Source organism: Xyrauchen texanus, chromosome 24 (assembly GCF_025860055.1).
Source record: "Xyrauchen texanus isolate HMW12.3.18 chromosome 24, RBS_HiC_50CHRs, whole genome shotgun sequence".
NCBI lineage: Eukaryota > Metazoa > Chordata > Actinopteri > Cypriniformes > Catostomidae > Xyrauchen > Xyrauchen texanus.
In genome coordinates, this window is record NC_068299.1 from 33,503,401 (window position 1) to 33,520,197 (window position 16,797).

The following is a 16,797-nucleotide window of genomic DNA, read 5'->3' on the forward strand; positions in this document are numbered from 1 at the left end:
TCTTCGTAAATTCTAGAGACTGTTGTGTGTGAAAATCCCAGTAGATCAGCAGTTACAGAAATACTCAAACCAGCCCGTCTGGCACCAACAATCATGCCACGACGGGCTGGTGTCAGACGGGCTGGTTTGAGTATTTCTGTAACTGCTGATCTGCTGGGATTTTCACACACAGTCTCTAGAATTTACTCAGAATGCTGCCAAAAACAAAAAACATCCAGTGAGCAGCAGTTCTGTGGATGGAAATGTCTTGTTGGTGAGAGGTCAGTAGAGAATTGGAAGACTGGTTTGAACTGACAAAGTCTCCAGTAACTCAGATATCCGCGCTGTAAAAAAGGTGGTTTTAATGTTGTGGCTGATCGATGTGTATGTATTTGGTAATTGTAAATGTGAATAAATGATACTTAAGCACATCTATCATTTTATCCTTCAATGCATGTGCTAAATGAATGGCTTATGGAATGATTGTCAGCAATGTTTTAAGATACCTGAAATTAAATGTACAGTCAATAACTGGATTTAAATATGTTTAATTTATCAATATGACTGTGAATAATAAATAAATAATAAACCTGATAAAATGTATCTCAAAAACTGTAAATACGTTAATTGTTTGATTTAAAGCTCATTGTCACTATTTTGCTATATTTCAACAAGCAACTGACAAACTGATAATTTCCTTTTACATAGACATTCCTCTTTCCATCAGCTTAAAATGGCAACTTCTGTGTCAGGAAACAGAAAAGCAAACCCACTCACATTAAAACAGGAAACTGATTTATTTCCTTTTATTTATTGACAGTTTTATGACAGGGATCACAGCTTTAGTAAGAAATCATGCAAGCAATACTTTAGCCTACAATATGTGTACATGTGCACACTGCTGCTGTTCAGCACCGTCATAGGCTGACAAAAAAACTATTTACTCTGCATATAATCCAGAGTCCATATTTGAGCATTTTTAATGTGTCATGTACCATGTCTTTTGGTCCATTACTAAGGAAAACAGGAGATGACACCATAATATGATATTCTGATCCTAATTTTAATCTTTGAAACAGCTTAAAATATTCTTGCAGCCTTTGCTCAGTAAGTGCAAAGTATAATTCATGTTATATGTTGACAGGGTGATTCAGAGCGAAGACATATCAAAGCAAGTTATTGTTATGAAAGACTAAATTTATTAAGACCTATATATTGATTCTATAGTAAATATTTGCCACAAGTTCAAGCCTAACACAGAAAGACCACACAATGAACATTTGTTGCTGTAGACGTAACATACAATAGAGGAGAAAAGACCACAAGCATTGCTACACATTCAGTGTCAGGCACAAGTTATCTGAGATTTGATTTAATTACAGAATTGTCAGAAACAATCTGCTTTTGAAATATTCCATGCTCAAATGGAATTCTTTGCTGCACCATGTTTGGACAGAATAAACTGCATTTAGCTTGTATGAGTACTTATATTCCACTGAAGTATAGAATGTCTTAAAATAAAAACTAAGTAATATAAATGGCAAAGGGAGCACATGTAATCTCACTTGAGAAAACTCAAATTCAATATCAATATGAAGTAAAGCTTGAGAGCAAATGTTCCTCCATATGTCCAAGAGAGAGTTTCACAACATGGAGGGGAAAAAAAGCTTTTATAACTGTGCGTGATTAACACTGATTTATTTTCAGTTCTTCCCAAGCCCCTCTCCCGTGGTGGGTGAGGGGCTTCGGAAGAACTGAAAATAAATCATGGGAACCCCATGGGACCAAAAAAATGCATTTGTTTTGTATGTAATAATCTGGCCCATTTTCTCATGATTTTTAAATCAAATTATTGAATTATGTTTATCAACACATCACTGGAATTTAACTGTATGCCCATAATAAAAGGCTAAATAAGCCCAGCATAACATTCCTTTTCTCAAGTAATGGTTGTCCTAAAATTCTCCTGGCCAACACCTCTAGTCCATAATAACTCTTTTGATCTCCAGAATGAAAGATAACAGAAAGAGCAAATTCCTAAAAATCACGTTAGAAAGATATTGTGCAATAATCAGCGATTAAATAGTGCTAATAAAACTCTAAAAAGCCAAAGAATGTTGTGTTCATATCTGAAAGAGAAATGAGAAGAGAAAATGGTTTCAGTTCCTTTGTAAGTAAAATGTTTTAAGTTCAGTATCTCATTGACTACGTTTACATGGACACCAGAAAGTGGGTTATTGTGAGATAGCGGCGTTCTTTTAAACATGCACTGTATAAGCGGCGTACTCTTTACTCTTGTATACATGTGGTTTGGTCAGTAAGCAGCTTTCTCCAGAGCAATGTAACTTCCCCATGATGCTTGTGTAAATAACAAATATCGGAGGAAGACTTCACTATTTTATTCTCTGTTGCTTGGCATTATTTCCAAATATTCCAGAGTGGAATATATTATATATAATACCAAATATTTGCTCTGTTTGTTTCCTTAACTTTCTATCGCAACCTGCAGTGGAATTGCGCTGCAATAGTGGGGTTTCCCCTTATATTAAACTCTAGGATTCCCTCAATGTACGAACGCATATACACGAATGTGAGGGACTGTCAATATTTTGCATTTGGGTATAGTTTATAGTGTACATGTGCTTTTCCCAGTGAACTCCCAGAAATGTTTTGTTGACTTGTTGTTGGACGTTTTTTATCTGGTCTGTTCCAAGCATATGCGCGCTCTTAAAAAACCTGTTAGAATGCAGCGTGTGTTTACATGGCCACCTCCTTCTCTGGGAGAAACTTGGGTGTGTTAAACCGCTTTCTCTTAATCCCTTAAACAGCACAAGGAAATCTGTGTTTTCATTTCACATGAAGTTTCAGAAAGCCGCTTTCTGCAAAAACCATGGAATAACCCACTTTCTTAAGTGCATGTAAACATGGTCATTGTTTCTCACCTGTGTAGGTGCCTGGTGGAGCCACTTTTCTTTGTCTCCATTGAGCTTCATGCAGGAAAATAGGTCACATACTCTGGGGAGGCCAAGTCTTTCCTGCTAAAAAATGTAATAAATAAAATAAGTTATTCACCACATCTTGTTATCTGATATCAGAGTAATATATTCACCACACTGTCATGGCATATTGCTAGATATGGGAATCATAAACAATTTAACGAATCTGGTTCTGACCTTAAGCGCCATATTTGATTTTTGATTTGAATGAAATCGAGACTGCGCGGGAAATACTTAAGGCCAAATTATACTTTGATTGTCCGTGTTGCTGATTTTGTCATCAGCACAGTCTGTGTGGGCTTGTCTGTGTGCCCAGATTTGCTCGAAGTGCTGACAGTCCTTGTCTGTACGCATCGTCAGCTCAGGTTAGCGACTGCCGATGACTGTACTAAAAGAGTATCACAAATCACTCGTTGTACACATGCATCGAATGCATTTGTATTAGCTTGCAGTCAAGGGAGTATACTTTGAAAAACCAAATGCTTCACCACATGCGGAGACGTTCTTGAACATGGAAAAACTAAGTATACCTGAGCCTTTATGGTCACGTCAATGGCAAGCACTGTATAAAGCTCCAAGATCTAAATTTTTCACAGTTTAGGTTCTGTAATTTTGGTCAACTGGCATTTTTTTTAAATATGTTTTCTTCAACATTTCGTCAATGGAATCATCCAAAACAATTTAAACAATATTCCCACCAAAAATATAAAATGGGGCTACAGTGAATAAGGTCCATTAACATGGTCCATAGGTATACATGAACCAAGTTCGAGACAAAGTTACAGATCATTCGTTCCCAAATTGAATTACACTGGCTGCGTATATATGTTTTGTGGCATATGACCAGTGATGACAACGCAACAGAAAGACGTGTAGAACGAGTGTTTTATCACTACGTTTTGTGCAGAATGCAGTTGTTCCAAGAAAGAAAATAAATGTCATGAAAATCATTTGGCACCAATAATTTGTAAAAATTTAACAAAAAATAGGAAACAGGTCGGATTCACAAAGTTCTTAGAATACATTTAAAGAAGTTCGTAAAGCTATAGACCATTACAGTTTTAGAAAAAAGTTGAGAACTTTCTTAAGAAGTCTTCTCGGGAATACAAAATATTATGAAATATTTTAAGTTAGAAAATAAGAAGAAAATTGTAATCAAGAACAGTTTTATTCTTAAGAATGTTTCATGAATCTTGGGCCACATTTGATTCCCAACCCTACTTAGTAGGGCACAAGCTCTCGATTTCGATATTTCAGTAATACTGTCCACTTTGCTTACATATGAAATCAATTATTTTCCAGCTAATGTTGTTAATTATGCAAAGGACCTTCTAACTAGGTACAATATGAAAATATAAATTTTACTAATTATATTTTATTTATAATTTGTCACATTTTAAAAATGAACAAATCCATTTATTCCATCAACAATATGACTACATACTGTATATCATACAGTATAGTTTGTTACATGTTTATTTTATTTATAATTATTTACATTGATTTGTTGAACGTGTTCTAAACCCCGTAATTTCTCTTTAAGAAAGCTGCCATTTCCGTAAAGAGTGCCTGCAAATGAGAGCATGTTAATGAGAGACGGCTTTATCTCATCTGTGCTATGCATGATTGGGTTGAGTGGATCTCACCTTTGGACACAGAACGAGTCGAAACAAACTTTTGCTCTCAACACGCAGTGAAAGAATCTTGCTGCTGAATACTTCAATACTGCTGGTGAGTGAAATCTAAAAATGTACCATCCAGTTGCCAGATATATATAGTTGCATAGCACGAAATTTTGTTGAGTGATTTCCTCTAAATGTATTAGAGAGTTTTGCATAAAGTAAAAGATCAATCTTGGGATTTAGAAATGTATTTGAATATCGTTAAAATCAACATCGCAATGCATCGGAAAATCTATATTTTTACCCAACCTACTTCTTAGTGCCAACTCTGTTTAGAAATGCCCCTCACCTGTGCATTTTCCCGCTTGCGTAGAAGCCATTTGTCCTCCTCTAGGTCTTTGCGGTCTCGCTCTTTAGTGTTCTTGTTCTCTGGCTCTCTTGGTGTCTCAGTGGTACTGCTAATGTGCTTCAATGCTGGCAGAAGCCAGTTCTCAGTCTGGAGAGGATTCTGGGAGATGTCTGAAGTTTGTAAGGGTGAATTCTTCTCATCGCTGACAACTAAGTGCGGGGTCAACCAGGTAGATAGGGATGACAGGCCAGGAGTCTTGGCACTATTGCTTGGGTGTAGCCAGGCTTCTAGGATGGCCTGAACCTTCTGTTGGTGCTCCTGATGCTGACTGGAAGCTTTGTTTGTTGCATTCTTACTGACAGGTACACCGTTCTTATCCCGCCCCTCTTTCTTGAGGAGCCAAGAACTTAGGGCCTCTTTTCCACAGTTATCATCACACACACATTGAGCATAGCTGGCGCAGGTCTCGTTGGCTTTGCAGTTGGTCTCCAGAGGTATGGTCTTCTGTAGCCACATCTCAATGGACTCTGGGTTGGTGATAGGGGTGCTAGCAGTGGATGAAGGGGGAGTCTTAAGGCACTTGAGCTTTCCGAGGTTCTCGATTTCAATGGCCTCTGAGCGTGTGCTACAGCAAGAGTTGCAGTCAGATTTGGCTAGCCAATCACTGGGAGAAAAGCTCTCATAAAAGGGTTTGGTAATCTGATTGAATCGGTCAGCATCGGAGACTGGGCTGCTCTTATCTTGCTTGCTTGGGCTGATGAGCCACTTGCGAAGTTCATCTTCCTCAGTAATGTCACCCCCTTTTTTCTGCTCATCCACCTGGTTCAGATTTAAGTCGCCTTCCTCGATCATCTCAATAGAGAAGGCTGAGCTGCCACTGAGGGTTCGCTCACGAATAGGCAATTTCTCTTTCAAAAGCCACAACTCCAGGTCATAGAGTTGACCCCAAGCCTTTTGGAAGTCAAAAGGCGGCAATTGTTGATCTTTCTATATAGGAGCAAAAACAAAGCTCAGTCTGCAATTTCCTAAACACCTTAATTGTATTACACAAATGTCTCACAAATGATCCATGGAGGGTTGGTTGTGACCCAAAAATGGTCACAGATCTGTTCTGATGGGGTTGTGGACAGCTAGGAATAAAACAACTAAGCAAACTAAATAAGAAAAACACATCCCATATACAGTATCCCACAAAAGTGAGTACACCCCTCACATTTTTTGTAAATATTTGATTATATCTTTTCATGTGACAACACTGAAGAAATAACACTTTGCTACAATGTAAAGTAGTGAGTGTACAGCTTGTATAACAGTGTAAATTTCTGTCCCCTCAAAATAACTCAACACACAGCCATTAATGTCTAAAACGCTGGCAACAAAAGTGAGTACACCCCTAAGCGAAAATGTCCACAAAAAAAAAAATCAAGAACTATGAAGACTATACATTTTCTTATTCATCCTATGTGAATCATTTAGCATACTGCTAAATCTTTGCCATTCATAGAAATGTCAAAATTTGACATTTATGTTACTTGGACAAAAAACTACTTTGGTGTAATTCTGGGTCACCACTTGATATCAAACCCAGATGAGAACTACTGATTAAAATGATAGAACTGAATAGTGAAATTACCCTTCACTACCAAAAGCATTCCTTTACATGTGCCCACAAGAGATAAAAATAACCTGAGATTCACCTGAGATTCCTTTGAGGAAAGCAGCCAGTCCTTGGTGTTCGAGCTGAACTGGTGACCTACAGGAGCACTGGTTACTGGACAGTTTCCTAGAAGCCACTCAGCCAGAGGTGTGCCCCATTCAGGATCTATTTTCTAAGGAAACAAGACTGGGGATTTTACTCTGCATGCACGTGAATGACTGAGCTGGATTCCACAATCAAAGTACAATGAAAACCAAGGTATGACATCACAAACAAACCTGTTTCTTGGCAGAAACTGGGCAGTCCTGGAGAAGCCATGATCTCCCAAAAGAGTCCTGAGACATCTCCATCTGCTGCAGGAGGGAAGAGTTATCAATGCATTAGCTTTGTAGAAGGGTAGTGAAGTGGGCATAATGTACAGTCTTTTTATAAGAGAATTATGAGGACATATAAGTTTGATATATACTGTGTTCCTGTCAACAGTCAATGGACATTTAAGTCTTCAGTTGTGTTTGTATTAGATGTTTAATTACACATCTTAATTGTCTAGCAGTACAACACAATACTACAGAAATTGTTTAAGTTCTATAAAGGGTACTAAAGGTAAATTCTGCAGTAATTCCAGTTTAAGGTATTCTGGCAAACAATGTGGTCAAAATTAGAACTATGACTAAACAAGGAAACAATGTAGGTACTTCTGAGTGGTAAATAGGAGTGGTTGAATCGGTTTATTTATATTTGATTTTATAATATTGAATATAACCTAAAAATCCCTCAGTCTTGTACATAACATAAGCAAATATACAAATATCAAGATACATATTTAATATTGTCAAAAGGCTGAAAATAACTGAAATATACACATCTGGACTACAGAAACACTTGACTGAAATGTTTCTCGTGATCTTAAAAATCTTTTGATGTGAAGGCGTATGCTTAAATGCTTTAAATGAGTTTTGTAGACAAAAATATAATTGTGCCACCATATTAATTTAATTACAAAATAAAAATAAAAGATTTTGAATTTGATGGCTTGGACCAAATAATAAAGAAAAGCCAATAAGTGCCCAACATAGGTGGGAACTCCTCCAATACTGTTTAAAACGCATCCCAGGGTGATACCTGAAGAAGTTGGTTATGAAAATGTCAAGAGTACATTTCTGCAAATTCTAAGCAAAGGGTTACTACTTTGAAGATGCTAAAATATAACACAGTTTTTCCCATAGTTCCATTTATGTTATTCCATAGTTTTGATGACTTTACTATTTTTCTAAAAATGTGAAGAAAAAAAAACATAATAAAGAATAAGTGTTTCAAAACGTTTGACCAGTATTGTAATTGTTGTAGCTTTATAGACAAGCCCTAAATGGAAGTGCCACATAAAAAAGGGAAATTCTTTGTTCCCTCTCAATGATGTTGCTTGGTTTTTTGGTATGTATGTCTATTAACATTTTAGTCACAAGCCTTGAGTGGGCAAATAAGCATGCATTCCACAAACCTGGGTGGAAATGGTCCCAAAGGATGTGATAGCTTGGCGCAAGGAGCGAGCATCTGCTTTGAAACTCATTTCTGGGGTTTCTTCAGGAGTCAGATTCAGAGAAGACAATCTGGAAGAGGACAAAAGAAGAGTCTCACATTTAACCTCCATATCTATTCCAAGTCATGCACTGAATTATCTGCAGTTCTGCAGCCTGAAAATGACAACACAGAGCTGGACAAGGATTATAGGGTTTAAACCACTACAGTACCACTCTTAATAGCTTGGCATGTAAACAAAAACAAATGCGGTGTAATAAAAATGATCTGGTTCTTACTTCTCCAGGCAGTAGGTAAGCTGGGTGGCAGGATTGGCACTACTGGAATACTCCAGCTGATGAATAAGCATGTCGAACTGGCCGCTGAGCTGTGCAAAACCATGAGAGAAAAAAATAAAGATTTAGTTTTAAAAATGGTTTTAACCAAAACAGCTGCCTGCAACAACCCAGAAGTTTCAATATTCAGAGAGAAGATTCAAGTTTCATTTCTCAAGAAATGCTACCTTGTAATAAGAATGACAGAATTTGCATTTTTGAGTGAACATTTTTTTCAAGATCTCTATAACTTTGACAGTAATATCAATAGTAAAAGTTACCAAATGGAGCTGCTGGAGCTGCTGTTGTAAAGTTTCTCCTTTCAGTTGCTCCACCAGATCAATCTGCTCGAGAAGACAGACCTCACGAGAGCGCAGGATCTCCAGATGTCTGCTGATACAGCTGTGCAACTGAGACTTCACCTGAGAGCAACAAGACAGAATTAAAATAGCTTTTTGCTATACAGACACAAGTCACACCTTGTCTGATTTAAATGTGCTCCAATGGCAAGCAGCTTTTAAAACTCCTGCTGTGGTGAATAAAGGGTCTCTACCTCCTAAACACAGTCTGCTATGATCTGATGTCTTCAATAAAGGAAACAAAGTCCCTTTTCACTGGAGTCACAGAAACGCATTACACTCTCAGTAAGATAAAGCTGTTTTCGGAGATTAATGGGAATTCTCATTAGGTTTCTCAACAGAGATTAAGTAAAGGAATGTAAAGTCCTAATTTTAGCCAACAACCAATTTAGGAGACAATAACTAAGTTGTTAATACCTATCCTGGGTGTATGTGTTTAGCTGTGGTCTAGCAAATCCCCCTCTATATAGACTACCTGCATCTAGGTAGCAATTATGAACCAAGCACATGTCATCATAGTCCCATTCTATCCTACCAGCACAGTAATTATGACAAATCATTGTCATGTACATAGATGTTTCCTCATGTTCATAATCGTAAACAACAGAATAATCAACAACAGAATAATCTCTCATTGTGCACAAATGAATAGGGTTGAAAGGATACAAACATTTTAGTAGTCAAAACAAATACCAGTAAAATATCTTAATTCCCTAACCAATTTTGGAAGCAACTTAAAACTGACTTAGAGACGGTTTACATGCCTTTATTTAAATAAATATCAGTCCCAAAATTGAGAAAAGATTTTTGCCCCAAATAAAGTTTTCAAAAGTTAGTAGTACTTAAAGTCAACATAATAAATAGAAATGATGAGTCAGTGAGAAAAGATAAATAATGGGTAAATTAGGGACATAAGACTGTCCTTTACCTAAAGCTCAACGTATACTTTGGTGTATACCAAGTGTCGGTGTACAGGACGTGTGATGCAAATTTCATCATCAGCAGAGTGCTCGAGTATTGAACGTGTGCAGCACGAATATGTTTATATGTATATTTTGTCTAATGTCTCAAGGACATAAATGGAACACTAAAAATAAGTCAGTGCCATGTCTGTGTTATAAATGAAGAATAGTCACAAAGCTAAAAAAATAAATAAAAATGTTTAATGTCTCTCACCTCTCTGGAGTTGCTCTTGAGTTGAACTTCAGCTTTGATGACCTCAGTAATGGCCTCCTCCAGCTGGGCTCGGGCTTGAATGCACTGCCTGAAAGCAGCCTTCTCTCTAGGCCCCAATGGTGACATTCTGCGGACAAACAAAACACATCAGTTTAAACATTGTTTATTTATATATACTGTTGAGGCCGATTAAAACTTCTGCACCAAAGATTTGATTTTAGATTTGAATTGTGACCAACGCGATGCTTTGTATTTATAGTAGTTCTTCATTGTGTGTATTTACAATGTTCTGTCAGAACACCGTCAAAATGCTGTTGTAACGAGAGAATTCATAATTACACCATTCATTAAACAAATGCAATGACATTTGTGGATCCAAAAGCATTTACATGTAGCCTACAGTGAAGGTTCAACACAAAAGTATAAATTGGCCATTTTCGACAAACTTTGTTTAGGGTTTTTTTCCACAGAGATGAACTTCATCCTACCCTGAACAGCATCCAACGTCTATTCATCCAGCATTACCACACGCGCGCGCACACACACACACACACACCAAAATTGTCTTTGCCCCCTCCCAATAGGGTCTTTCATTGATGATCTTTCTTTCATCAAGCATTGTGTTTCAAATGCAGACAAAACATTTGCAAGGCACATGTGAAAAACTATTGTCAGGCATGTGTATGAGGACACAATACCACCAGGCGTTCGTTGATTTGGTTTGTTGTTTAGAAAATATAACAGAAATATGAAGTGTTGGTATTTTTGTTTCATGAAATGTTCTTTATATGACAGTGTTAATGTGTAAATAGGCTTAGTCCTGTTTTTTTGTCACAATGGTCAGATTTGACAGGGAACACTACAAGTGTTACTTTTTCAGAATATAAAAGCATTCTATGTCTAGTGTTTGTGTGTACGTGCACAGATCCGAGGCCTTTATGTTGCAAGCACACATGCACACATTTGAACACAAACATGTAAAAAGTATGAAATATTTAAAGAGTCTGTGCACGTACGTGAGCATATGCGTGTTCGTTAGTGCGCATGTGTGTGGTAATGCTGGATTGATGAATAGATGTTGTATGCAGTTCAGGGTAGGATCAATTTAATCTACTATACATACAAAACAAAATAAAAAATTGGGAAGTTGGGATACTCTGTGTTTATTTGTTTATTTTTAGGATCCCATTAGCTGAAAGTCTGTGCCATCAGCTAGTCTTCCTGGGTTCCATTCTAAAAAATTACATTACTACAACAACAACAACACATTTCAATCATCACAGTAAACAATATATACATTTTATATATGTACATACATACACAAACACACACTCATACCTACATATAATCTAGTTTCGATTCATAAAACTAAATATAAATACCATGTTATTTACAATTACCTTAATCATAACATGTAAAAACCTACATCGACACATAACACCTTAGACTTCTTATAAATGCCAGCTTATTACAAAGCTGACGAACTTCAATGGGATGTTATTCCAGATGACTATTGCTCTATACAGAACGGTTTTCTTCATAAAATTAGTTTTTGGATAGGGGTCATTATATGACCATTATTTGCCTTTCTGGCATTTTCATTGTCAATGTGTTATATATCATACTGCTTAAAGTAACTGTTATTCTTTGGTTTAAAGTGAGCCATGAAAGAGTAGAATACATCTGATCTCTACTTGTTTTAATTGAACAGGCTAGAACAAGTCTTGCTGCTTTATTTTGCGCAACCTGAATTTTTGACAAGTCCTTTTTAGTTGCAGAAGACCACACCTCAGTGCAGTATGACAAGTGACATAATATTAATGACTCTGTTACTATTTTTAGAGTTTCCTGATTCACATAATGACAACATTTTTTAGTTAATGCAATGCCACATCCTATTCTGTTAACAATAGTATTTATGTGTTCTGTCCAAGAACGACTACTATCAATAACCAGACCCAACAGTTTAGCCCTTTCTACTCGTTGTATTCTTTGCCCGGCTATATGTAACTTTAATTCCGATCCAAGCGTCAATTTTTGTTTTGATCCAATGATCATACTTTTAGATTTGGATATATTTAAGACTAATTTGTTTCCACTAACCCACTTATACACCGAATCCAACTCTCCAGACAGAACATGATTAAGTTTGTCACGTGTGAGCAAAGCCAGTAAGTTTTAGTCCAATATGATTAACATTAACTAGCATTTTCATGACAGGAACACAACATGTGTTAAATGGGCCAACCCAATGCTCATTAATTCAAACTCCAATGTCAAAATTTCAAATGTCAAAAAACCCACAAAAAGCAGTTCTCTCTCATCTATCTGACAGTCTATTTCACCATATATTTGCTTCAGTAACTAGCTAGCTGGTTGTTTGTCTTACTTTAATGTCTTTATATCCATCAAACTTAAAAATTAGGGGTGGGTAAAAATATTGACTTTTTGATGCATCACAATCTCGATTCTTACTTCCCAAGATCGATCTTTTACTCTATGCGCAACGCTGTACTACAATTCATTTACAGAAATGCTGGTTTTGTTAAAGAGACAGCATCATGTTTAGCACGTGTTATAACTGAAATACACCCATAGGAGTCCATTTCAAATCGAAATTGGAATCAAATTGAGAGCTCGGAATCGAATCGGGAAATCTGTAGCAATACCCAGCCCTATTCAAAAAATGAGTTAAAACTTTCAGACAAGGCTTTGTCAAGACAACATCAAAGTTTGTCTGGCCAAACGTTACCTATCCAGTTGTTCTCTAATGTCAATTACCACATTAAGTCAAATATGGAATAATGGAATAACACCATTTTTTCTTCCGTTATAAAACGCATAGTTCCAGACCTAGATGCCGATCGGTCAATGGGGTGTTCCAGCATGTTAGAATACACAGATAAATGCAATACACGTTCATTTAACTGGTGTATTTACTACTGTGCACGTTCTGTTTTTTGTTGACATCTCTGCATTCCACATGGCATAAGTGATGCCTTCAGAGGACACTTCAAAAGGAGAACAATTATAAATGTCATGCTGGAAGATAGTTTCAAACTGAATTTCCAATAAATAAATGTTTAAAATAGTACCCAATAACCGTTGCTTTTTTCACCACATAAGATCCCTTCTAAACAGAAAGCACCCTATACCTTTAAGTGGAAAGATGGCACTTGAATTTGCTCAGTAAATGCAAAACTTGATTTTTTTTCATGTAGTAACTATTTTATAAAAACAAAAATGTGCTCAAGATGCTAGTATATTTTAAATATAAGCATCCTTTAACCATGATTGTTTTACTCCGTCATTCAACACTTTTTCGCATGAAGATCTCGTTCTCTTAAAACATTACAATATTGGAGATAGTAGGCGATTTGTGAAGTTTTGTTATTGGCACCATTCTTTAAGAGAAGAATTTCAAAGGGGGCCTGGGTATCTCAGTGAGTATTGATGCTGACTACCACCACTGGAGTCGCAAGTTCGAATCCAGGGTGTGCTGAGTGACTCCAGCCAGGTCTCCTAAGGAACCAAATTGGCCTGGTTGCTAGGGAGGGTAGAGTAACATGAGGTAACCTCATGATCACAATTAGTGGTTCTCGCTTGTGCGTGGATTGTGGAGAGTAGCATGAGCCGCCACATGCTGCGAGTCTCCATGGTGTCATGCACAATGAGCCACATGATAAAATGCACGGATTGATGGTCTCATAAGCGGAGGCAACTGAGATTCATCCTCCGCAACCCAGATTGAGGTGAATAACCACGCCACAATGAGGGCCTACTAAGTAGTGGGAATTGGGCATTCCAAAATTGGGATAAAAAGGGATTTCTTTTTTTTTTAAGATTAGAATTTCAGTTTGTTTGATTTACATTTGAAAGCATTGTTGTTATATGCTTGCTTGTCATCTTTGTCATGTGAACTTTGACATCCTGCAAATATCCCAGCATGCCAGTAATGCTATGTCACTGAACGTTAGAACAACACGTGCAGTATAATATGATCTACAGCTGAAGGGCAGGATGCTATGTTTCCTGGAGTGTCTCTGCAATAGAAAGAGGCTAAACTTGTCCCAAGAGTGTTGCTCTGAGATGAACTGCATTTAAGATCATCAGCAACTGTTTTGATCTTAAACACCTGAACATTGATGAAGCAATAGCATAAACAGTTCAACAATGTAATGAAAACTAAAATAAGGAATTCATATTAATTTAACACATGAATAAATTCCCAGGAAACAAACAGCAGCATCACAATCTGCAGAGAACATGCAATGGACAGAACAAAGATCAGCCTGTCCACAGCCCCAAAGCTTACCTGCCTGACTGCATGCATTATTAACCAGAGAAAAGGGGAACAAATCCATATTTGGCCAATGCACTTAAAACCCTTTTTATGCATAGCCTAAATTGATGACATGCGTATTTCTCACTGAATTTTAAGTAATCACATTATTATCAGATTATTTACATACCATGTTTTTATTAGGTGCTCCTATGGTATAACCATGATGCATGTCCAAAAACATTACAATGCCCTTTTGTCCACAAAGTACATCTTGGTATATATATATATTTTTTTGCTGTGTCAAATAAAGCTGCGAATATAGTAGCTTAAATAACGTAATGTCGTTTTCGATTTACACGCAGACAAAACGGAAGCGACACCAAAACAAACATTAAACCCCAAGATTTCTAGCAAAACAAAAACCTATTGCACAGGCATGAAAGACTTAATAACACTATAATGCCGGGAGCTACGGCTCCCAGATCAGTTATGTCACCAAACAAATTCGGTTCCTACCTCGTCTTGTCAATCACACGATACACAACAGCGATCAAGTTAATCAAAGCGAGTGTTTTCGATTGCAGATTTTTTTATTAAAAGATGAAAGTGTATTGTTCTCCCGATTTATCTGAAACCCCCATCCCTCGACCCACTGGCACGTCATTGCTACGCAGGCACTGTTGCCGCCCTCCACAAGAGCCGGCTCATTTCACACGTACACCACACGGAACGGGGCCCACTCTAGGGGGCCGCTCCACCTACGACTCATTTTGACACGAATACAATTCACGACCTCAAGAAACGACCCAAAAACACGGACAGAATTGGAGCACAATACTGCCTTGAAGACCAAGAACTCCATGCCTTTCGAGAAACCAAAACAGACCGAGGAACTGAAACTGTTGATTTTGTGAATGGACCGTTTGAATTTAGATTATATAATATGCTGTGCTGTGCTGAGATTAAACTTGAGTTTGACCTTTGAAGTTCATCCCAGACCCCAACAGACTGACTGTGCTCAAAATTACTTTAGATTTTTGAGATTATGAGAATTACACCACATCTATATTAAATATTATATTAGTACTTTATTATGTCTAGTACTCTTTGTACACAAGTGCTGCGTGAATGTCAGTCCAAATTAAGATAGTGTCGCAAAAGCAAAACCATCTGTACATCAAGAAGCTAAATAAATAAACAAAAATCTCCATTTGAGAAAGAGGAAACGTTATTAACTGATCATATTTCAATGCGTTTAAAAGAGTGACAGGTGAGGTGATGTTTTCCAAACCATTTCAGGGACACACAGTTTCCAAACTTTTTTATAAAGTTGAAAAGTTTACAACTTCAGTCAACTTCAGTGAGTGAAAGTCATCAAATTAAATCTCTGCTAATATATAACTCAAACACATGCAATTTGTTTTTGAATTCTGCAATTGCAAACAGAGCAAGGCTAAGTTACTTACTGGATCAGTGCAATGTAGACATAGAGAAAAAGTAACAAACTTCATATAACATAACTAAAAATTCAAAGAAACAGATCAAGTGGAGAGTTAATCAAGACAATATAATCATTTAAACGACATATAAAGTGAACACTGAAAATATGTTTAAAATGTCGTCCGTCTGCAGCCCCCTTTCTTTTAAATAGAGGACACGCCAGTAAACTGGTTATCATGTAAAACAGTGTAGTTTCTAAGACTAAAGGCTAATTGTTAGGGTCTTAAACATACAACCACAACAACGAAAAATAAAAAAAAGTCAGACTCTTAAAGTTAGTGCGTTCGTACACCCACTTCATTACCCAGATTAACATTCCCACGCCACATTAGCAGCAGTGACATTATTCCTCTACACAAATCTGTCATTGCAGAGCTAAATGTACTACATACCTCAACTTCTGCCACTTGTACTGAAAATAAGGAGTAGTAAATAGAACGAATAACTAGTAGCCTTCTGAGGGGAAATGTTAAGCTCGTCCTCTCGTGCGGTTGGTTACCCAAGGCTAATGTCAAGGAGGAGCGTCACGCGAGGACGTCAGAGGGCGTGCTCTCGCGATACTTGCGTTCATCACTTCATGCTGCCATCTAGTGGCCAATCCAAATCAGAAAGATAGATAGATAGATAGATAGATAGAGATATATATATATATATATATATAATAACAACAATGGGGACATATTGCTAACAAAGGGACAAATAAAAACAATACATAAGATATCACATCTAAAGATTACATTTTCAATGTGACATCCTTAAGGATGTTATATGTTTTTGAAGCCTTGGCGTTCAGAGGTTTAGACATATTACTAAAAGAGGCAAAAAGCGATTTTACATCAGCAGAAAAAAATCTAAAATTAGGTTTCGATTGTATTACTCTGGCTTTGTGAAGATGAAATTTACCTAGAAGACAAAGTAACAATAAAGGACAATCAAATTTAGCATCATTACATTGAATATCTGAAAGAAAAATCATAGTCTATGTAATCTGCACCAATTTGTTAAAACATAAAAATAATAACAA

At 36.9% G+C, this 16,797-nt stretch overlaps 1 protein-coding gene across 4 annotated transcripts; it reads right to left on the reverse strand.

Annotated features, from left to right (window-relative positions):
* Positions 1-758: 758 nt before the first annotated feature.
* On the reverse strand, positions 759-16,300 carry LOC127618211 (nuclear receptor coactivator 4-like). Of its 4 annotated transcripts, none has more exons than XM_052090540.1 (10): positions 16,166-16,300; positions 9,989-10,115; positions 8,735-8,875; positions 8,418-8,506; positions 8,102-8,210; positions 6,882-6,953; positions 6,644-6,775; positions 4,947-5,933; positions 2,922-3,017; positions 759-2,108 (listed from the first exon to the last, which is right to left on the reverse strand). In XM_052090540.1, exons 2-10 carry the CDS (start codon positions 10,112-10,114, stop codon positions 2,103-2,105), a joined length of 1,758 nt encoding a protein of 585 aa, XP_051946500.1. In that variant the 5' UTR covers position 10,115; positions 16,166-16,300; the 3' UTR covers positions 759-2,102. The 4 variants fall into 4 exon arrangements, with proteins under 4 accessions (XP_051946500.1, XP_051946499.1, XP_051946497.1 ...); XM_052090539.1 differs by having other exon boundaries at positions 2,922-3,014; positions 6,882-6,956; XM_052090537.1 differs by having other exon boundaries at positions 6,882-6,956.
* Between the last annotated feature and the right edge of the window lie 497 nt (positions 16,301-16,797).